Source organism: Calonectris borealis, chromosome 2 (assembly GCF_964195595.1).
Source record: "Calonectris borealis chromosome 2, bCalBor7.hap1.2, whole genome shotgun sequence".
NCBI classification, from domain to species: Eukaryota; Metazoa; Chordata; class Aves; order Procellariiformes; family Procellariidae; genus Calonectris; species Calonectris borealis.
In genome coordinates, this window is record NC_134313.1 from 140845171 (window position 1) to 140869676 (window position 24506).

General features: G+C 36.0%; 1 protein-coding gene across 1 annotated transcript in view; it reads right to left on the reverse strand.

Annotated features, from left to right (window-relative positions):
- PHF14 (PHD finger protein 14) overlaps window positions 1-24506 on the reverse strand; it is a 170614-nt gene that overhangs the window by 16560 nt on the left and 129548 nt on the right. The window contains 1 exon segment of the mRNA XM_075143674.1: window positions 16815-16928. Within this exon segment, the coding sequence (XP_074999775.1) occupies window positions 16815-16928 (114 nt within the window).

Sequence of the window (24506 nt, forward strand, 5' to 3'; positions counted from 1 at the left end):
AAACCACCACCAATGGTGTCCATTTTGTAATGGTTGACATAGGCACTGAGTATTTCACTGATAAATGTAATTTTCAACTCATTCATCTGTCATAAAGACCTTTTAAGCCAGAAGCCCTGTTTTCTGTTAGGGAATATATGAAGCAATATTTAACCTCAGGTTTATTCTGTTGAGCAACATAGTTTATCCACTTCACCAGGAATGACTGGGAGGCTAAAAATTAAACATTTCAGATGAAAGGATAAAACACAGATATTAATTTTCCAACTGACTGTGTGTTCGGCTTTTTTGTTTGTTTTAAATGACAGTCCACCTGTCTATTCCATAGCCAATAACAGCAGTTGCCAGACTTCAGTCCTTACTCTCTCCTTTGGGAAGAGAACTAGTCCATGACTAAATCACTAATCCTCGCTTAGCAGCATCCAGTCACTACTCATTCCAGTATTTTATTTTATTTTTCTTCTGTACCTGGAAAATCAAGCTTCCAGTCTTTTCATGCAAAAGGAATAGAAAAAAACTGAAAAATTTTAGTGGGGTTGGGATGGGGTCAAGCAGAGAACTCAAGTCACATTGTACTGGTCTATTTGCTGGTAAGCTGTTATGTCAGCCATTGCTCCTAAATCCTTTTTGGACACAGTGACAGATTTCTATCATCACTTTTATAAGTCAAACTTTTAAATATTTTAGAACTCCCATCACATTAATGTTTCATCACTCTGAAAAAAGATTTAGATTCTAACAGTGACAATAGCAGCCTTTGTCTCAAGCGTCACAGATTTTCTGAGGAATACAGCAGGTTGTGATCATATTTATATCAACTGAGATAATTTTTCTAACTTTTATAGATAAAACCGTCCTGCTTTTACCACACCAGATGCATATTCCCCACTAATCCAAAAATGTTAAATGCATAATTGAATTTCCTTTCCTCAGGGCATATGATTTCATAACCCACGGCAGGAAAGGATAAGAAGAGTCAATTGACAACAAAATGTCATGCCTGTCCAAATAAATGAAAGGCCAGATCTCCTCAATAGCTTGGCTTGTGCATCATTCTCCTGCTTTCTTCGTTAACGTTTGTGAATCAGTGATCTATCAAGCCCTGCAAAATCAAGCAGTAGATACTCTGCAGTTAACCATTTTTTTCACACTCCCTGAGAGGCACACTCAAGCATACGCGGTTTAAGAAATTAGCACTTCAGAAAGCCCTAGGTATATTCGTCCTGACTGCCTCCACTGAAATACCACTTTCAAGTGCAAGATTGGCTGACTTGCTGAAATTTCTAAGCTGTACACTTACAGCTAGCTGGAATGCTATTATGAAAAGAGCAATATGACTTTACTTCTGACAAATGGTAGGCTTCCTTAATGAAGTATTTTGGTGCTGGAAGATGTGAAGCAAGCTCCTCACAGAGCATTGTGAAGATGTGAATTCCCATACTGAAATGCAGGAGTCACCACCAGTCAATCGAAGTGTACCAGTTTATATGATCCTGGACTTTGCTTGCCTCAAAAATATTGCTGTATGTTTGAAAAGTATGAAGTTATTTTGAGGCCTCTTGAGGTGACTGACCAAAATTCAGTGTACATAAACAGCATAATCTTAAAAAAGATGCCTAAAAACCTGAATGAAATGTGAGCTAATCAATTAATTTTTATGCGGTTTGATACAGAACCGCTGTTAATTTCAACGACCTTGACTCAGATTCATCTTTCCTGCGTTTTGAGCTCTCTGAAAGTTAGACAATTTACTTACACAAGATGGACAGTAGAAGGAATGCCCAGAACATAACTCAACACCCTTATCTTCCACACTGATTTTAGGATGGGATAGTGCAACAATTCCTTAATACATATGCGGAAAACATTATGGCAAGGACGGATGGCAAGCAAATGGAGTCACCCCTAACACTTTGTTTCTACAGAGTGCTCATCCAAGAGTAAATTCCACTCTGTAAATAATCACACAAGGTAAAGACTCAGAGTCTGTAGGAACTGGAAATATTTATAGAAGGAATTAAAATTAGAATTGCAAGTTTCTTTCAAGCTACTGATCATGCAGTATTAAACAAGTTTTATTGCCTTATCATAGTAATTAATTTTTGTTTCACATTAATGACATTCTTATCATGCCTAAGATGCTAATGCAATTTGACAACAGCAAATACCGTAAGATCATTTACCTTATTCATGTCACTAGCAGGGACAAATGCATAGCTTTACAATAATGACCTTCCTAACATACTAATTGCTTCCAAAATGAAGGACTGCTTCTGTGTTTTTGTCATGGAAAGGAAGGATTCATTCTCACATTGTGTTTTAATATCTGTTTTTTTAAAGAAAAAAATTATCAAGTTTCTAAGCAGCAGTTCTAAACTGAAATGTTAGGTATACCTCATAAAATTATATTTTCATAAGTTTCCTATTAAATACATGACCTTACAAAATCTTCCAGCTTGTTTCAACATCAATGTGATGTGATACTAATGAGTGATTAAAGTTAAATTTATTGCAGGAAAAAACCACTTGGAGTTCAAAGTAAAATCCTCATATACATCAGAAACACCGAGACCTTGTTTCAGCATCCTAGTTATATGCAAAAAGGTGTTCCAGCCTGTGACGGATGCTTTGGGTCTTTTTTGGATGGGACTGGCTCCAGAAAAGAAACGTTTCTTCTGACCCAGTGCCTCGGACAGCAGCTCTCTCAGAAGACGCGCGCTCTCCAGCTGCAGCTGGAATTACAGAGCAAGTGGCTGAGATGTGGGAGGTGCTGCTGCTGCTGCAGCTCGGGGCCTGGGGAAGGAGCACTCACAAAGAAAGCACGAAACTTAACCACTCGCCCTTGAATGGGAAGCGAGTACTTTTCTCCCCTTGTCAGAGAAAAGCGGTATATGACCCTTTAAATGAATTCTGCAAAACAGGTGCAAGGCTTCATCACATACAAGTTTTCTCTTGTGTTATTACTTCATTACAAATAGTACCAACACTTTCCTGCATTTTCTTGTTAAAGGAACGGGAAGCATAGCTGACAATGTGTTAAGATACTGAACCACAGTATTTGTGTATAAAATGCTTCATTACAAACATATTTTGAATTCTAATTACATTCTTATTAACCCAATTACTTTGTTATGTATATATTTAATATATTTAAACATAATTACACACTGTGATATGCACCCCTCCTCTATTACATTTACTGCTAATGGTAATTTTAACAAAATTAAGAGTTCATTGAAATATACTCAGTATACACATATTTCATGGGCTTTTTTGGAAACTATATTACTATTGTACAAAACAGCAAAGTGCTACATATATCTTAAGCTTTCTATAACAATGTGTACCTTTAGATTGATACTAAATAAGCATCATAATTTGTTAATGATGTATTTTAAACAAAATATTTGCAGAATTAGTATGAAGTTTACCACAAGCTTGTTTCAACTTTCACTTGACCTTCACTTTTTTTTAAAAAAAAGGTTTTTGTATTCATACATACATTCCTGTTGAAGATGGGGTTAAACTTGTCAGAAGCATCTTAATAAAATACTGAAGACCTCCTTTAATTTATGGCAGATATATTTTCAAGAAGGAAAATGCTGATATTATCTTGGTTATAAGCTCGCTGCTGAAATGATTTAGATATTCTTTTCCTTTCACACAGTATCAGTATAAAGCTTTTCTTTGCAGGCAATGAATTATAGTTGACACTTCAAACCCATTCTATCAGTATCTTCTAGTTCAGAAAAATGAGAAAACATAAATATTTATTCTATATATACAGAAGAGACACAGGCCTTTGATAAAAATGATCCATTATGGAATGATGAATAATTGTTACATGTGTCACACTTAGAACAGCAAAGGGCAAAAAAATTTGCCACTTTTTAATATGAGGATTTGAGGTTATTGTGTAAATAAAAATGCAGTCATTTTATCATATTGAGCTGATAAGTGTTTAAGCCCAGTGATTTCTGATGACATTCACTTCATGACTACATGGATGATGAAGCTGCTTGATACAGACCCTTGGTCTGATTTGATAAAGTCTATTAATGACGTTCTTTAACAGTGGAAAATATTTATGCAAACAGCCTTCCATTTTCCCAGTTTACATGTGCAATACTTCTCTAGCTTAAGCTTACCAATTAATAAGACTAGGAATCCATTTGTTCCATTAAGCAATCTGTTCACTGTCTTTAATCTTGTTTCTATTACTAACTTAAGTTTCTGTATTATGCAGAGAAGTAGAGACTATTATAAACTGCTGAACAATAAACTCTATAGGAAAAAAACAGTGAAATTTCCAAATATTTGAAACAATATTATCAGTCTTATTATCAGTCTTCCCTTTTAAAAAAAGCAAACGCCTCCTATTAAGTGCAAACCCTAGCCAAAATGCAGTAAACAGAATACAACTTGGCTTTTTAAAAAATTTTTATCCACAACGTCTGGTTTTACACTAGAAATGGAAGCTCTTTGAGGTAAGGATCATTTTTATTGATTCAGTGCTTTTAACCATATAGCCCTGACTGCAAAATCGAAATGTATTCACAATACAAATTATGGAGTTAAAAATAAATACTCAAAATTACAAGCTCTTGGGGTAAGATTGCCATGAAAAAGTATAATATATAATTGAACAGAATTAATTGCTCATTTCTGTTATGGGAGTTTCACAGACTGTAACATAAAGACCCCTTGCTTATTAAATTAAAACGAAAATGCATATTGATTTAAATTAAAATAAACTAACATTAATTCAGTAAATAAAAATCAGGAAGTTCTAAAGTTACACTACTCTGGAAAAATTGGCTAAGCCATCTTCTCAATGTGCTACATTTGTATTAAACAATGAAATATAAACATAGATGCTAACTTAGCCAAAAAAAAAAAAAAAAAAAGAGAACAGAAACCACGCCATGTATGAAATATTGCATCTGAAAAGTTTTAATTTTTGACACCATCTCTTGGCTTCATCGCTCCACCCGGACACTAGCAGGTTAACTTTTGGCATAAAGAAATAAGGAGTTGCGCTGGGCAACAACAGATGTTTATCTAGCCCAGTTTCTTGTCGTTTTCAATGGCCACAGGCAGATGTCTAGGGAAGACTGCAAGATGAAGGCAAGAACAAATCAAATTTATCCCTATTAGTTTCCTAAATACAATAACCTTTGAGATAAAGAAATTTCACCTGAAATACTTAGTATCACAGGAGGAATTTAGAAAACTTAGACTTTAGGAATGGTGATATTATTTTAATGAGCACTATAGATTCTTCCACCTTTCTATCTCAGATAAAATAATTAAAAGTTTATTTTCAAATTTTCTCTAAGTGTTCAGTTTCTACATGAGATCTTGAGGAAGGTATGAAGGGATAAAATGCATTTCCTTCCATGGCATAAGGAGAGATTTTGCAGGGTGTCACGCTTGTGGTGAAGGAGGAAGTTTCCTCTACTCAATCTTTCTTACAGGAACTGACTAGGGTTGCGTTTGGTTTTTTGTAAGTTTTTATGTGCTTCCCCTTTTTGAATAACTTGGTGCCTCTGCAGATACTGAAAGCCTTCTCAAGTAACAACATGACTTCAAAATTTGGTTATTTTTACTCTGCTGCTTATCAGGCTAAAATATGAACAATGGTAACTTTTGGATTATCTACAAGCTCTGAATGACATTGCATCATTTCTGCCTCTATTCACATTCCAAATACCACCCTTTAAACTACAAAGAGGGTGTTAAAACAAGCAACATTTTGCAGAAACCAACATCTAAAATTTTGCACAGCATGCACACAGACAAATTATATTCTATGGCTGACTCCATTTTTAAATGCTGACTTACTGAGATCTTTTTCCCAGAGCTAACTATATAAATAAAGACTGTCAGAAAATGAGAATAAAAATAAGCATCTAGAATGCAGAAAAAAATCTCTTTATGTTCCCTTTCTTCATGCTTCCTACTTTTTCATATCTTGTCTTCCATTTTGAGTATTATATCTCCCAGATTCAGAGCTATATTAGAACAAATATGCCCTTATCCTTGACTTTGTGGTTTTTTCCACACTTCTCTAAGAAGGTATTTTCTAAAGGCCTGTCTTTATCCTCCTAAACTGTGGATATTTATCTTCATAATATCCATCCTGTGTGACCAATATTGGATTAACTGAGTTTACCTACAGTGAGTGCCTACATGCAAAATGTCTATTGAAAATCTGGAGGAAACTGGAGTCAAGTACAATCGAAGGTTTGGAAAACATACAGGGAACAATTCTGTTCTCATTCAGTTGTACAGATTTAAGGCAACTTTCTACACTGACTGCTCATTTTGGAATTTTGGTTGTAAATCTCCCCCAAACTAGAACCTACTACTTAAATTTACTCTGTTTTTGGAGGGAAGATGCTTGGGTTAGAGTCCTAGATTTGAACATGGTTCCCTATACCTTGTTGAATCCAAACCAACAGTGACAGATTTCCAACAAGCAAGGTGTGGATACGCCCCTGTGCACTAATACTCTGAAAAGATTTCTTCTGATAAAGATCACAAAAAAAGTCACAAGGATAGAAGTGCACGTATACCACTTTCTGTGCATTCCAACGCCTGCGGTTCTTGATACCAAATCACAGTCTAAATTTTGTGTAACTAATCACCTGTCTGAGAATCTTACAAGTAGTAATTGATCCTAATTTGCGGAAAGAAGAGCAGGATTTTCATTAGTTATCACATGAAGCAGTAGTTCTTAGTTGTAGTCAATCTCCAGAACAACCCAAATATGACAAGCCTACTCTTGTGGGGTAATCTGAGGGGAAAGCTGTAAAACGAGGAAAGAGTGCTCCTTTTGAATGGATAAATACAGAAGAACTGGCCAATACACTAAAGCCAGAAACACTAATGGGTACTTTGAGGGTTATTTTCATTTAATTTTTCTAGAGTACCAAAATTACAATGCAGTCTCACTGTCAGTCCTGGACCATTTAACTGCAGGCTGATACTGAAGAGGGAGGTCCTGGTCCACAGCTATGCAATCCCTCAACCCTCCATGGATGTCACCCCATGGTCTGCCAGATCAGCCCACCGACCCAGCTCACTCATCTTCTGGTCCAACAAGACCAGCAGGCGGGCTGGGGGAACAGACCGCCCCTTCACCAGCCGCGTGGCCTGGGGCTGGCATAAACTGACTGAGGCCTTGCTCTGCTGGCTACCGAACTGCAGAGCATCTCCAGGCCCCCATCTTAGCCAGCAGTGAAACACATTCCCCTAGGTTAAATTCTACTCTGGATGCCCTGAAAAGCCCTCTGCAAGCATCTTTCTCAGTGAACACTGGCGCAATCTACGGAGGTTTAGACAAATAATTTTAGCCAGCTAAGTTGTGCAGTAGACGTATCTCTACCTTGTTTGTGTAGATGGAGAATACAGAGCAATATCAAAGCAGTTCCTTATGAGAGGACAAAAACTTATCTTTATTGGCAGGTGTGTGTGCTAATTTTCGCTACTTATCTTCATTTGAAACAAGAATCTTACCAGATTAAAACTCATCAGGACTGGATAATGGAGAACCAGCTTCCCAAAGATATCACTGCTCATCACAGTCTAAATCTCTCTGAATTTAACTGTATTTTCAGTAACATTTTCAGTTTCTAAATAAAACAAAGCCCATAACTATAGCACAGAATATGTAATTCTGGGTATTTCAGGTAATCTAGAGGTTTTGGAAGACTACTTTAAAAGTAGCCACTTTTAAACAATAAAAAAAAATTATAGGAAATCTGTTCACTTAAGAAGGATTTAGGAGGTCAATGAGGGCTATGAAAGATAATGGTGTGTGTTAATCTACTTCATAGTCTTCAGAAAATACATACTTGGTGTTAACATAAATTTAGTTTTAATTAGGGTAGGTTAATGTATATATGGCTATCGCAAAAATACACATTAATAGCAAAAAGAGCTATTCTAATAGGTAACACATCACTTACCCTACTGTGCTAAAATATTTAGGTAATACGAACTCTTTAACATCTAAATATTCTCCTTATCAGTGAAAGAAATTTACAGAAACAATACTTTGAGGAAGCAGCATTGCGACACTATTGGGATTGCACTGCAGTTCAGAGATAACCCTGAAACAACTGGGTAGGGAAAAATCTATATAACCTACGTTATTAATGATTACTGACTGACCTCTGCTTATCTTCACTACCTTAGAGATGACATTGAAATTTTCAACTCTGCTCAAGCTTCATTATCCAAAATCTAGACTTTAATAACTTAAAAGAGTTCTGATGATACTTTCAACTTGTCAAATTAAAATAAAACAGAAAATTTCTGACATTATATATCACCTAGAAAAAGGATCATTGCTTTGTTCACATAGTGCAATATTTACACTGCATACAATGACCAGAGAATGTATTTGCTTAATTTTTCATTCAAATATTACAGATAAGAGAGAAGACAACAAATCCCTCAGAAAAGAAAGAAAAAAGAACACTAAGAGTGTGTACATAACATATTGAAGAAAGGAGTTATGTTTACTTTCCTCCAGGAAAGAATTTCCATTGTGTATCACATGTGCCACACAGCAAATGACAACAGGAGCTTACATGACATCGTATCATGCCACGGCATGAATACCTCAAATCAATCCAGTCATAGCTGACCTGATAGTGCACACAGGTACACGGAAGTCCACTGACATCAGTACAGCTATCAAAATATACAGCAGGTGGGAAATAGCTTGTACAACTTGCTGCTATTCTCCCACCTAAAGCTTGCTTAATTCTAATTTTTCATTCCATTTTCCAGTCTCTTCCCCTAGCCAAAAAAAAAAAATTGTTATGATTTAAAGCATGTCGTTTAAGCTGAAATCAAAGCTGTTCTTTCTTCTTAGAATATAACTGGTTGTTTAACGCTCTATAACACTTTAAAGTGGCCAAATATAACAACATGTTCATTACAAATTGAATTTACAAAAATTAAAACTAATTTTTCTTTGTAGGCAAGGTGTTAAACGATATGTCTTATTAAATATACAGTAGCTGTGATTTAATCGTTTCTTCTGATCCTATCCATTTTAAAGAACGTTTCAGATTTCTTTTTTTTTTTTTTAAATAAAAAAGAACCTAGTACCATGCAAGGAAAGACTTTTTTTCTCTTTGAAGGAATGAAATTCCAACTTATCTGTATTCAGAATATGAATACAAATTTGTACACAAGTGATTCTAAATGCCACTGGCTTCCCATTTTAAATGCTGCTATTTTTCCAGAGAATGTGTCCACAGATCAATGACCCTTTCATGTGATCTGGAAATGCCAAAGAATAATACCTCAGGGAAAATACTGTTTTCACTTGAGTTAAAATAATCATTTTTACAACAGAAAGAAAGCATGAAATCCTAAAATCACGGAAAATGCCATCCAGAAAATCTATATATCTGGGGGAAAAAAATTAGTAGAGAACTAGTAATTGTTCAGACAAATTAATTTCAAACTAAAGCCATGGTAAAATTAATGAATCTCACCGGTTAATAAACTGCTCATTTGGCAGCATTTATTGTGGCACATTTCTGCGTGTTTCACCATTTTTCTCTTACTTTTTATTAATTATGGCTACTTGGAATTGATGATCTCCGGGGTACACATCAGTGCGTATCAAGATTGATGAACGCGCCCCAGATGTTGGAGTCATGCGAGGGTCTGTCCATGCACAGGGGCTGTGCTGTAACCCTGTACGTTTTCCTGTAGTGAACTTGAGGCACTCCTGACAACAGAAATGTAGCTGATGGAGGAAATTCCAGCAGCGTCTCCTTTCCCCTCCATCACTGCATGAGAAAGACGTTCTTACACTGACGTGTGAGCATGTACTTTTGACAGGGTACTGCTTGCTGCCCTGTGCTGTCTTTCAATCCTTCCCCCTTTTCTCTCCCCCAAAGGAGAGTCTGATATCAGATTATAACACTTACCTAACTTTTATAGCATGTTTTTCTCTGGAGTCCATGTGTAGACAGTTGTGTCAATTTCTGAATTCAATGATTTGGGTATTGGAAAAAAACCCCACAACGGTTATTTTCTACATTTCTAGCATGCTTTTTTATTGCTTTTAGAAATATGCTTTTAGAAAACATGCTTTTAGAATGTCAGGCAATAAGAGAGAATACTGCCGGGATTCTTAGCTTTTGACATTTTTAATTGCCTCTGCTTTGGTTATTACACAATAGATATTTTTGTCATCTAAATATAATGTATCTCTGTAGAATCCTTTAAAATATTATTTCAAACCAATGAATGCCATTTTCTATTTGCCTTTAATTTCCTCTGAATAGTAAGTTCATCAGAGTGTAACAATTAATTAACTTAATTAAGCTAACTTAATTATGTTCTTTCATAGGTCAATATGTAGAGCTACTCAGATTAATAGCAGAGCTTGTAAAGTTAATCTTCTTGTATAATGCAAATGATGCCAAGTCATGTATTAATACCTTCCTGAGTAACAGATGATATAGGGCTGAATGTACTTTAAAGAAGGGCAGAGACTGTGAAAAGGTTAAATAAAGAAAAATGTCTTGGATTTGTGGAAATTTAAACAGACCTAATTAATTTTTTAAATTAATAATGTTCTTCTAAGAGGAGCCCTCATTCCATAAGGCCATTTACAGCTTAAACATACATAAATAAATTTTGACTTCAAAAGCAGAACTGCATGACAGCATTTTCCAGCCATCTTGTGACCTTTATGTTTTGTTATTAAGAAGATTACATAAAACAGTCATGTGAAGAGATTAAACGGAAAATATGAATTCCTAACTCCAGAGCATTTGCATGCTTACTGTATTTCCCAGTTTATTTTACAGAGGAATCACTTCAGTAGTCAAAGGTATTATGTTCTCTTCTCTGTTCATTATTAATTCACTTTTAACACAGTTAGACTCTAAGGCTTTTTAGACATGTGGCTTAGCACTTTTGTTATGAAATATTAATGGGAACCACAGTAATCACAATAATTACTTGCAGAAGCAGAAAAAGTAAAATCAAACAAATCTGAGTGCCAAATGATCTGAATAGGTGACTCAACTCCTGTTTTGATAAATGAGTCTGATGGTTGGAACGCAGACTCTGACACGAGGAGTTGGATTATGGGCCAAATCACCAAATTTCAGCCAAGTAACCATATCTCAGTTTTCTCTACAATGAATCTGACTTAGGTCCAGAAAATAGTCTAAATGCACAGCAATTTCAGATCTACAGTCTGTTGCAATGAAGAGTTGCAACACAAAGAAAACAAAGAAGAGGAGCGCAATAAATTTTCTGTAAGGCACTTTGAACAGGAGTGTAAAAAGGAAGAGGCTCTGAAAGTGTGTAAACCACCATTGCTCAGAAGTTTTAAAACCAGAATAAAGTACTAACAAATGCACGCGAGGGATCAATCCTGTGTCTACTGGGGGACGGATGACACAGACGACCTAACATATTTTCTTTCCTTTGCTAAAGTATGCCATGTAGCGTTTGTGATGTTGCCCAAAATGAACATCCCAATCTCAGTGTAGCAGCAGGTTCAGAGTACAAATCAGCTTCTCTTCCAAAATCACAGGCCTACAACTTCTGCTATAAAGGAGAATTATTTATCTATGATACGGAACAATTAGTAAATTAGCACTTATGATTTTTCATCAGAAAACAATCTGCTAGCTCCAAACAGCATGGAAATTTCCAATGACTTTTCTAAGCAGCAAAGCTCTTTAAAAGTTAAACAAAAAAATTTAGTGTTCAAAAATAAATAAGGAGTCCAACCCACTCTATGTGGGTAACTGTATTTTTTTTCTTCAATTAACAGTGTGTCAGGAAGAACAACGTATTTATAGCAACAACAGCCTGACACAATTCTTCTGTTAAATGAGTTCATGCTAGCAGCTACACAGAACAGAGGGAAAATATCGTTATGCCTATGAAGTTTAGAAAAGAATGCCCAGCCTTTTCACAAGCACGACCATAAAAGCTTTGCATTTATACATATAGATAAAGATACAAATCTCTCTAAGAGTGCAAATCATCTTCTTGCTCCTTGCCAATGCTTATTTTACATCATGACTGAGTTACTTTCTCAAATGAAAGATGGCAGTGATAGAAATCCAGTTATTTAACAGTCTTCTAATAATAGCAGATGGAGAAAATATCACACGAGCATTATCACAAGCTTTGCCATGGAATTACTTTTTATTGAATTATTTCAGAACACGTTACATCCCACTTTGTTTAAAAAGCAAACACCTCAGTGTAACAAAACAGCCTAAGGATGGATTGGATGCTCTGCTGATGAAGTTTATAGCTTTGGGTTTTAAAAAAAAAATCTCTTTTCCTACTAACTTGAAGAAGTAATGGGACTTGTTGGGAAAAGTTTTATCCAGAGATCAAGGAAGGAAGACAACTCAAGAAACAAAAGATAATATCAGCCACCAATTGTGTTCATAAAAATTAAGAAACATTCCCTTTGCTTGTATATGAAATAATGCAGATAGCTCCTCTAGATTTTCCAAGAATAATGCAATGATTTTAACACTGAAGTCTATAATCCTTTTAAGCTGCTAGTACCATACTGATGACTAATGGCAGATGACTTAAGTGTGGGACACTTTTCCTATAAAACAAAACACTGTACCTCAGCTGTGCATTACTAATGGAAACAAGTCTGTGCTCTATCCAGATAAACTGCAAGCACTGAATGTCTAATAGTTCAGAAACAGATTAATGGGTACCTATCTTAATCTTTCTTTAGTTGAGAATCACAATGCTTTGCACAGCTTTTATAGTTTTTACACAGCACTCAGAAAGCACCACAGATACATAAGCTATTCATGTTCATATGCTACCATCACGTCACTCATATTTTACCCTAAAATGTTCCAGAACATGCTTTTTTTGTGGGGGAACGTAGGGGGTTGGTTGGCTATTGAATCCATTTTTTTATCCAAGAGAGAGAATGGCACAGCAGGTCATCTGTATCTGTACGGCTCTGGCAACGCAGCCATTCAGAAAGAACAGCTCTGTTAGCCTCTAGGCTTACACTATTAAAACATGATTAATTGATTTGCCACAGGATCAGCAAAGGAAATTAATACACATAACTCATGTATTTCTATTTTACTTCTAATTAAAAAAGAGGATATGCCTCTTATGAGACTCAGGTTTAAGGGAACCGTCAAAACTAGTCTCTTCTTACTTAGATAACCAACCACTGACACCATCACTCCCCATGAATTCAAGTGCTGCTTATGAGAAATGGTATCAAGATACAGCCCACCCATTTTCCTTTATAGCCACTGCATGAAAAAGGGAAAGCAAAACTACTTTAACAACAAACCTTCACTTTCTTCAACGTCACTGTATATTCATCTAAAAAACTATATAAATACATTTACTAAATATACTGTAACTGCCAGATGCACAATGAAAGTGACCACAGAAAACAGAGTAAGGGTCATGAAACCTAATTCATCAGCCTTTCAATTTTATCAATTCAAACAAATGTATTCGTACATTTAAAACATTTTAAAAGCTCTGAACCTTAAGTAATCAACATGTCCAGAGAATTTTCTTTCATCAGTTCGTGGTAAAGAATGTGTGATATCAGAGATATAATTTAATGTATTGACTCAGGGCATACCAACAATAGTGCAGTCCTGAATTTTGAAAGGGTTGTGGGAACAAAATTCCTGTTTTAAGCATTACTATTGGAGGGAAACCTCCAAAACTGTATAACTTAGTATAACATTCTATGAAAAGCGGTGTTATTCTACGCTTTCCTAAGAAACTGCTAAGAAGTCTAATGAAATGACACTGAAATTAGGATGGCACACATCTGTCCCCTTTCAAATGCATCGAATTTTTTCTTTCAATTCCACTTTTCCATTCCAATTCTTAGAAAAGACAATAAATATATACAATATTAACTCATCAATCACACAGAAAACTTCCTTTTTTTTAGTATGGCTACTAATTAAAATCATTCAAGCATTCAAATCTATACAACTTAAATTTTATTGAGGTTTGCACAGCTTTTGAAAACACAGAATAAGGTATCTTTCTAACTTTAAACACAGTTTGGCTATTTTATAACCCAAAGTGTTTCTGCATCTGAAATACATCGATGAATACACACACTTTCCTGAATCCCTCACAAAAATTTCACAGGTATCTAAATCTAAACACCCAACATGCTAATTATTTCTGCAGTGGCTTTTGTCATATGCCACATAACTGGACACTGTCCCTATCCTACAGAGAGTTAAATCTGATTTTAGTGCATGAAAAGAGGCTGGGAAGAAGGGAGGCAGTAAGAGGAGCGGATGCCAGCCTGTCCTCCTGTTGGGTAGAACTCAAAATTCAACCATCATTTCTACTAGGAGGAACGACTGGATAAGCAAAACAAAGCCTCATCAGAATGATCAAATGACATCCCACAAAGTTAAAACTGATGACACAAGTAACCCAGTGATTCGCTTCAGATTCAGACTGGCCTATCTAAGAGGAAAACAAATTGTAAAGCAGGAAAAAACTATGCTTTACACAAAGTAATGTGGCAACTCATGGGATTTTCCTTACTTTCTCCTACTAGAAGTTGTCTCTCCTCGCATTTGCAAGTCTAAGACTCTTTTTGAACATCACTTTCCACATCCTTCTCAATTCTCCTCCACCTTCCTGAAATCCTTAGCTGTTAGCCATTTTGCCTTCTTTAAACTTTTCTTCTATTTTGCTTTTCCATGGCTGCATTTGAACTTTTCCTTAACAACTGCCTTCTCACCAATACTGATGGGTTGAATTCAGATGAGACATAAATTATTATACAAATAATGCATCAGTTAGCAGCTGTAGTTAATTCCAAATATTAACTTATTAAGCAGATACTGAAAGAATATCAGGGAGTGATGTACCAGGAGACTTCAAATAAAATGAGAAATAAAAAAGGCATTAGTTGAAGTAAAGCTCTGCAAACCCTTTTTTTGACCTGTTTTTTAGGGTGTAATTCACAAATGTTTGCTTACTGTGCTGACTTACCGATGCGTAACTTAGATGGGATGTTTCATGGTGGGTTCTGAATTTGGAAATTCAGCATACTGCTGCTCCCCTCTCAAGGTTCCCTGCAAATCCAACCACAAAACTCTTTCTGACTCACCTCTCTCTGTTTTTATATAAACTGCAGTAAATATGATTGGAGAAAGTCTCATTCCCTTGTAAAACACACTTTATGACCCCACATTCAGTAAAACAGCTTCAACATAAACTGTTACTGAGATATTTAGTAAAATTCAAAAGATATATTTCCATCTTTCAATTCTCTGAAATTTCCTCTCCCCCTCAGTTTAGCTGGTTTTTATTCCACAAAGGCAAAAACTGTATACTCATCTTCCTCTTCATCATCTTTTACTAACTAACCATATTTCATTCCTTTTTCTGCAGCACTTCTCCTCTATTTTTAAATACCATCTGTGCTCTCAATTTTAATTTCTCCAGTGGAGTGAGATAAGTTGGCAAAACTGAGATTTAAGAGGCAGAACCCATGGCCCTCCATAGACTAGAGGTCCCTTTGCTACTCAAGAATAGAAACAGAAGTATTACTATAAGCTTATATTGCTCTATCCTCAGGACTGCTTAGATGTGATAACCTGACTTTCTATCTTAGAATATGTGGTGATACTCCAAAATAAGTGAAGTACCTATTTGGTCTTAATCCAGAAGACACTTTTAAGAATTCTCCTGGCCCTGTACTGTAGAATTCCCTCTTCTTCAGACAAAGACTATCAGAGGAAAGGAGAAATTCAAGAAGGTATTTGATAATTATCTAAAGGCTGCACTAAAGAACTAATAAATGGCACTGTATTTCCTATGGCTAGTATTTCATACTCTCCTTTACTGGGAAGATTATAGCCAAAAGAAATCTGAGGGAAAAGCAGGAAAGAGTAGTCTTTATATTACCCGGTACTTGGAATATCTTTAATAATAATAATAATAATAATAACCAAACTGTTTAAGGAAGCCGAGATTAATAATGTTAAGGCTACTCCAAATGAAGGACTTCCTTCTCAGAGGAAATTTAAGGATAATAATTGTTCTCTGAAAGGATGATTGCCACCATAAAATGAAGTTGCGAGTCTGAATTCTGCAGACAACCTCTCCTCCAGCTGTGGTGTACTGTGACACGTACACATTGCAGGGACAGACAAAACCCCAAGTCATTGGCTACTTTATGGAACTACCTTACAAGTCAGCACCTTTTCTTCTAACAACAGGGAGTATGGACTTATGATCATACTACCTCATTAGCATCTAGTGTCATTTTTTGGAAAACAAGGGCACAAAAAAAGGCACAGTATTAGCAAAGGTCTTTCCTTTGCACAACCCATCAGTTAGCTGTATTTAAATTTAGTGAAGGATGACAAAAACTTTACATCTACCTATATACCTATGTACAGATTTTACTTCTGACTCTTTAGTGTCACAAAGTTTAATTTGCCAGAATCTAACGGGACTCCTGTTACTGTCATGGCGTGAAAGACAGGAACAAGAAAAAAATATTTTTCCAATCACTGATAATAAGAAACTATATTAAAAAGGCAGCAGATGGAATATACTTGGCTTAGAGGTACTGTTAATCAAGGTCCTGAGATTTATCTTGGTCTTGCGTGTTGTTCGTATGGGAGGATTAGATTGAGCTTTAGCTTTAAAAAGTCTCTGCTATGAGTAAAACAACACTAGGCATGAAAAACAGGCAAACGTGTATCCCCCAACAGTTAATCTTGGAAAAGAATAGACACAGAATGTCCTACCTCTTCTGGACGTTTCTGTGCCACCGATACCAGCTCTTCAGAGCTACTTCTTGAGGTAGAGGGTACCACATTACCTGGGGCCTCTGAGACCACCTCATTTGACGGCTCGGAGTCCTGAGGGCAACAGAGACAAATAGACCCCTCAGCAGCGTGTTGACGTGGCACGCCGAGAAAATGAGACTTTTCAGAGGAACTGCGCACAGACAGAGAAATGAAAAATACTTGACGTCTAAAACTCTACTCTTTTTACCCTGGGCAACTTCTTTTACCCCAGAGGCAAAAACATCTGTCATATATTTTCTCTTAAAATGGAAATACTTTCTTCACAAGAGCATTATAAGACTTATTAAATAGCTATATAGCATTTCAGGATTGCAAAGTTCTGAATCAGTGTGCTTGTTTTGCCCATACCTACCCCTGCTCCTGAACTGCAAGGAAGGGAATATTACATTTCATCCCCTTATTCAAGATGGAGGTTTCTGCAAAACAGCTGGGACCATGCTAGAACAACCCCTCACAAACGTATTTTATCAATCACTGCAAATCGATACACAACTTTACACAACCTGGTATTAGGAAAGTTAGTAGAGTTGGCTATTAGTAACTTTAACACTACAGTAAAATAAATAAAATAAAAATTCTTAAGTAGTTTACATTCTACTTTCCAAATTACCTTGACTTTGCAATGCAACGTGACTAGATCAGTCAAAACAAAAACCATTTTAATATCTTCACTGCTTCACACAGTGGTTTTGACAACTGCATAGATTGAGATATTTTACTACAGAGAAAAAAAAATCCATTAATCACTTTTATCTCTACTGTGCTTGTTGTAATGCTCATTACAGAAGATATTTTAGATGTCATCGCTTAGCAAGCAGAATATGTGCTTTTGATATATCACCTTCTCTCTACAGTCATTAATTGCAAGGAAATCAAGATTATACTTTTGGAAACTGCAAGCTGCAAAGCTCATTATTAACTTTTTCAACATAACAACCTCTAAAAAGTAAATTAAAATTTCATAATGATAATATTCAGCATTTGCAGTTTAGCTCAATGTATGTTTGGACTGTTGGAAGGGAAAAAATGAACACTGTGGTCCAACACCCGTCACTGAATCACATGGAGAATCACAGGTAAGATCAGATATTGTAAAAGAATTAATACATGGAGGGGGTTGCTGGAGGCTAGAAAGTTGGGAAAATCTCTTTGGGCCTGGAGGGGGAATACTCTAGTATCTCTATTTCATATACCTTTTCAGGTGAATCCCTTTAAAATAGCTTCTGAGCTTAAATATTTCAAATAAAGCTTTTTATGCCTTTCTCACTGCATCACCTCTCTGTGACTTAGAAAAAGGATATTCTGGCCCATTCTGTGGCTTACCACCTTAAGTTTAAGGTTTGGTATGAGGAAGACATTTTAGGAAAAAACAGCTTTCAGCGATGACTAAAGAATACTATTGATTAAAATGTTAACAATGAAGTCCAACTGCCATTGCACTGAACTGTTTTACGGGCATAAGCACTGGATCTGTGGGACAAACAGAAAAATGAGATACCTTGGTAGAGCTACCATCCCAAATAATTCCATGACAGGAATAATAAAACACCATTTTTCAGCCTTTTCAGTTCCTCAAAAGAATATCAACACCACGGCTAAACACAGTGAACTACAAGGAGAAACATCTCTAGCATTCCGATAATAAAAGTCTGATTTTCCTCTACCGACTGTACGAAACCCCATGCTCTATAAGCCATCAAAATAAACTTTGCATCATGTTCATCCTGACAGCTCGTTGTTTTCCCTAGCAGATCCGGATTTGCACAGGCAAACGTCCTCTCTCTCAAAGGCCACCTCAGTTTGGTTCCCAGTAAACTATGACAATGAGACTCTCTCTTCTTGTTGACCCAATTAGCCATGAACTGACTCTGAGCACTGAACAGTACTGTTTCGTTTTCTCCTTGAGAACTGGAAAGTTAAATCATCACCATGCAATTTATCAGCTTAGTATACTGTTTCCAGAAGCTCTTCTGCGCTACTTACAAAAAAACAAAAGTAACAACCACATCTGCTGGAAGAAAATGATGTACTTGTCTGAAGTCTTTGGTTCAGTGATTTCTCCGCTTGAATTCTGCCTGCCTTTTGTGTCTGAACAAACTTTCATTGTGCTGCTATTACCTGTGGCCAGATAATGGTGGCAACATTTTTTTGTTACTTATGATTTTTGAAAGCAATGGTTTTCAAAAATGGTCTGAGCAACTGCAATTTGGTAAACACACATTCCTGTTCCATTCCTCTTGCCGCAACAGGACCAGCACGTCACGGAATTTCTTCCCCCATCAAGTCTCGAACATCTTCTTTCCAAGCAGCTTGGCCATCCTTCTCAATAGTTTTCTTAAGAACCAGCTTCCATTTTTCCAATAATACTTCCATTTTTAAGGAGATGGATAGAAATCAAATTTACTTTATTATTCAGAAACCAAGCCGAGAAAATGAGTCTCCCTTTCCATTTAAACTGGTTTTATTATCTCTTTTCACACTGCTGTCACTTTTTAGGAAAACTGTATAGAGCCTGAACATATGTAAGAAAGGCAATCTATGTTGCTCTGAACTAGTTTGGCAACATATGAAGTACAGCTTTCAGAAATAAACATTTTCAGTAAGTGGAATGAGATCCTTTCACGTGAGGTACAACGATAAAAATGCTGCAAGCTGCAAGTGAGAACTTTCATAAAGCTTCTCAGAGTGTTATGAGTACATGGACAAATAAGCAATAGTTCTGGTAATAAATACTGGTAACTTGACTTGTACTCAGCAAATAAAACAACCTGAAAAAGTATTAGCATTGTTTACTTCTGTAAAAAAAAGCAAAAAATCTGTATCTCTGACCTAAACCAACATTTTTATTGAAGAAGTGTTAAAAGGAAAAATGTATTTCAAAAATAATTAAAATTAGTTTCTTGTCCTTCCTAATTGTTATTTATATCATAACATACAGGACTGACTTTGCAAAAAGTCACTTCTTTCTTTTCCCAAGGCCTTGTATGACGAAAAGCATGTCAATGGCACTTCTCATTGATCTATAAGCCTCAACTGTAGCAGTGATGGACATGACTGTTCATGGACATGTAACCTACACAATAAGTAATTTGATACACATCTTTTCTAGTGCTTAAGCCCTTCCCATTTCATTAAAATATTATATATTTTCCAACCAACATATGAAAGCTCACACATCTGCATTTTCAAGTTGGACGGATGAAGACATAGCTTTCTAATGGATGACAATATTTAATTATATTAATTAATAAATTATGGGGGAAAACCACTATTAAGCAGTACTTCCAGTTTCCTGAAAATACAGAAATTCTTTATCAGAGTGCTCAGTAATTACATTTTTCCTACACAATGCTGACTTTGCTCAAAGCTCCTCAGAACATGATCCTTCTTGGACTTATGAAACCTTGAAGAGGAAACATGAAATGTGTTGTCATCCTACAGCCCTGCTTTGAACTATGTCTCTTTTCATATGACCTAAATGTTCATGCATTTTAAGATACCACAACAGCATTGGCTTGAATCAATCACAGTTCTGCAAAAAAATAGTATTTGAATTACATGTTGACACAAATACATAACAAATCGGATATTCTAGTCCTGGGATGGAACTTGCTTGGTAGTCTTGGCAGCAGACACAAAAGTGTAGTTGGTTAAATTCTGAGCCTTGGACATTCAGCATTCTATTTTTTTTTTTTTTTAAATTCAGGTCATCAGAGATCAAAGGTGACAATGACTGTAGGAGGCAAGAAATCAAAGGTGCAAGGTGCATCCCACTGTAGCACCTCCCTCAAAGCATTCAGTTCTTTTCTCCCCTTCATCCCATTTGGCATATTTGCTATTTGCATCTACTGCAATAGAAGCAAACATTGTTCTTTTAGTTTTGTCCTTTGCTGTGCAGAAGTATCACTGACACAATACACTGAAAAATCAATAGTGCATACAGAACAGATGTGGATTTCATTTGTGAGCTACATAAAAGTGATAGATTTCAGAGGAAAATATTTACATTTTATGCTATACTGATGTCATGGCTTAATTTGAGGACTTGACTATTTTTGCTTTTTTAGAAAAAAAAACCCAGACCATTAATACACATATACAGATATGTATTGTATATGTAAATATGATACAGACATGTATATTCATAGGGAATGTTATGGTAACAAAATACTGTAATTGTTTACCAATCCATGTTACCGTCAGCACAGATGTTGACTCATACGAAATAGAAACTCTACACAGCTTCCGATTTTGAAGAAAATGGAGAACTGACGTATATAAAAAAAAGTATGCATAAAATACTTATTTGCTAGAAAGCATAAGAAGTTGCATTTGAAACAAGATGATGCAAAAATAGTGTCTTACAATGGTATTTATACCAGACAAGTATCCACTATTTTTTCTGCCATTGCTACTTTAAAACAAAACAAAACTAAAAAAGAATCAAAACAAATCAACCCACAAACCCTTGATGATTTCAAGCTGACAGGTTTGAATATATTCTGTTAACTCTGCATCTGTTTTCATATATCATCCTTTACCTTGGTCCAGTTGAGAATTACACAAGTCATAAATTAACTTTAAACAAGTTTTGAATCAGCCTGGAACTCGTTTTCAAATTAAACAGCTGTCAGTATATTACATGGTACTGTCATTTTATTACCCCAATCAATTCTGTGTGGCCTGAGGTAGAAAGAAAATGGATGCTGTCTTCATTTGCAAAGGGTTTATCTCTCGCACCAGGCTCTGAAAACATGACTGCAGTAATGAATTGGAAGCCAAAGTTACTAACAAAGACTTCTAACAGTAACAAAATAGAAATATCTGTCCCCTTTTAGACTTACAAAAGGGGGAAAAAAAAAAAAAAAGCCCTTTCTGAAACATGAAGCCAGCTTCTTAAGGCTGAAGGACTACGGGAAGAAATCAGCACATTTTTATTGAAGTGCTAAGGTGCCTGTAGCTCACGGAGTATCATTTTTAGTGCTGCACAGGAAAAGCCTTCCTGGGTCAGACCGAAGGTGCCTCTCTAGCCCAGACGCCAGAACCTCCCTCCATCGGCTGACTGACCGCTCCTACCCGTCCTTATTCTCTCTTACACCCCAGGGGCATACTTCGAAAGTATTCACAACATCTTAGCCAGAATTTGGTAAAATCTAGTGAAGACGAGATATTTCTGGTTCTCCACAGTTCACAGGTGGCCAAAGTAAATCCCCAGGAGAAATGTAGAGTTTATCTCAATCTACTCCATGTGAGATAAATCACTTTGCCATTTCTAGTTTACCCTGTGTTAGTTAATAAGGCAAGAACATGGGCTTTAAACTTTTCAGTCACGCTCCACAGCTGTAAAATTTCCCTTCCTCTTTCTATTCTGCCTATGTCCCTCTCTTCATACTGATTATATTTAACATCTGACAATCTCCTCTCTTCCTCTGCTCGCTCCAAAGATAGGAAATTACAAATGCAACCTTTAACGTACATGTGTTAACCTCCTACGCTGCCAGTCACAGAGGCAACGCTGTTGTTATGTCCTTGGTTATTTTTGTTCTCTCTTGAGAAGGGGACGATGACACTGTTAACACAACAGGGTCTCATTCTCAGCTGACTCTGAACCTACCTCGGTTCAGGTAATAAACCTTAACCTAGCTCTAAAACCTCTGCCTTTAAAGACAGAAACAAAAGAAAAGCCTTTTCCTCTGTTTTCCAAATATAGAAACTTAATTACATTCTCTAGCCTCACACTATTTTTTTTTCTTCAAACACACTGTGCAATATGAAGGAACTAACAAAGTTACAAGAAGTTTCCAATAAATACCCATCTGTTTCAATTTGTTATCCCTCTCTCTTTCAATAAACTACAGCACAGACAAAGCAAGCTTGCATCTTTGAAATCTACCTACATTTCCAGGTGTCAAAGGACGAATTCCCACTTTTACGGTTGTTTTAAAATAAGGATGCTACTATTGCTAATATTTTACTAGAAGTGGTTGAACAAAGTATGAAAGAAAACAGGTTCATGCGTTTTCTCTGGATGCCTTCTTCAAATGGAAAAAAAAGATTACATATATTTAAAGCTAGAAAGAGCACTCTCAAAATAATGTTTTTCATATTTATTCTTCCAACTTTATCACATAAAAATAGAAACAGCAAACAGGAGAACATTTTACCATTTGAAGGTATTATCATTCACTGACCTCTGGAACCTGAATTAGTTTCTAACTCACATATTTTCTACATTTCCATTACTCAGTGTACTAATACTACCTCTCTTCGGACTGAATTCTCCACCTTTCAAATCAAACTCTCCTAGATTATTGTATTTCCCTTTTACTTTCTCATCATTCATTATTTCCCAACGTTCAAAAGCTGTTCTTTTAGCCACCCTTTCAATAGCTGCTTTTTCTGACCCCAGAATTCTCTGAAATGTATTCAAAATCAACTCTTAAACCACCGTAATTAATAAAACCACATTAGAATACAAAAACTGCTATTAAACTTCAAAATATAGATTCACCACACTAATCTCATCTCCTATGTATAATGCAAAGGAATACAACTTTCCTGTTGTATTAAAGCCACTGATCACAGGTACGGTATGGCTCAAACTATTGGCAAAAATTTCTGTACGAACATGAACATCATCACCAGAAATTTTTAGAATTTCTTCAATAAAGGGAAAAAGCCAATATCTATCCTTTTTGTGCTAATCTCATGTGTCTTGCATAATTTTGTAATTATCTGGTGCACCAGAGCAACAGATTTTATATGAATATCCTTTTGCAGGATATTAATATACTGGCAAGACTGCTGTACTATGCCGTTATCACTGCATGTAAGAGTAACTCAATACTTTTTCCTTTTTTGTCCACACTGCTTTCTTGCTATATATTGTTCTGCTATTTTTTCTTATTATGAATTAGGTTACAGGCATATACTATAGCCTAGGAAGTTATTTTTGTCCTAAGTTCTAAAAGTTATTTTATGGAGTTCTAAAAGCTCTTTAGGACAATACACACACAAATTATTACTGCTGGATCAGGATATTTCATCTTCCCTGTGCCTGTTTCGTACAGCTTTGATCTCTCCGACCCTTCTTCCCCCCCATCTAAAAACAAAACATAAACAGAAGTTGCAAAACAAATTCTCAAACACGTCACAAGCATCTACGGCCACAGTAAGTGTGGCGCTTACTGTGTAGCTGTATGTATGTTGCATATAACTGCAATTGTTGACTTCAACATATTTACAGAATGATATAGGCACCTTACACCTAACATTTAAAACAAGATCTTCTGAACAACAAATGTACAAAGCCACCTGCTATTACTTGTGGAAGGCAGTGCTGCAGCTACAATTGCTTCATTAGTAAGACTACACTTGGGTTTGCAGTTGTCTGTTGCCTTAAGCAATGTTTTTTTCCTTCAGAAACGATCAGGGGCAGACCACAGCAATCCATTCATATAGTCTCTCTAAAAGATAGGCTTACTCCATCTGTATTTCTTTTCAAATCATGTTTAAACTGCCCCAAACTTTCCATGCTCTTGGATTGCTGAGGTAGTGACAACTTGGGAGTAAGGTACAGCAGCAAACTTACTTCCACCTTTCAGGGTCAAGCTGCACATTTGCACAATT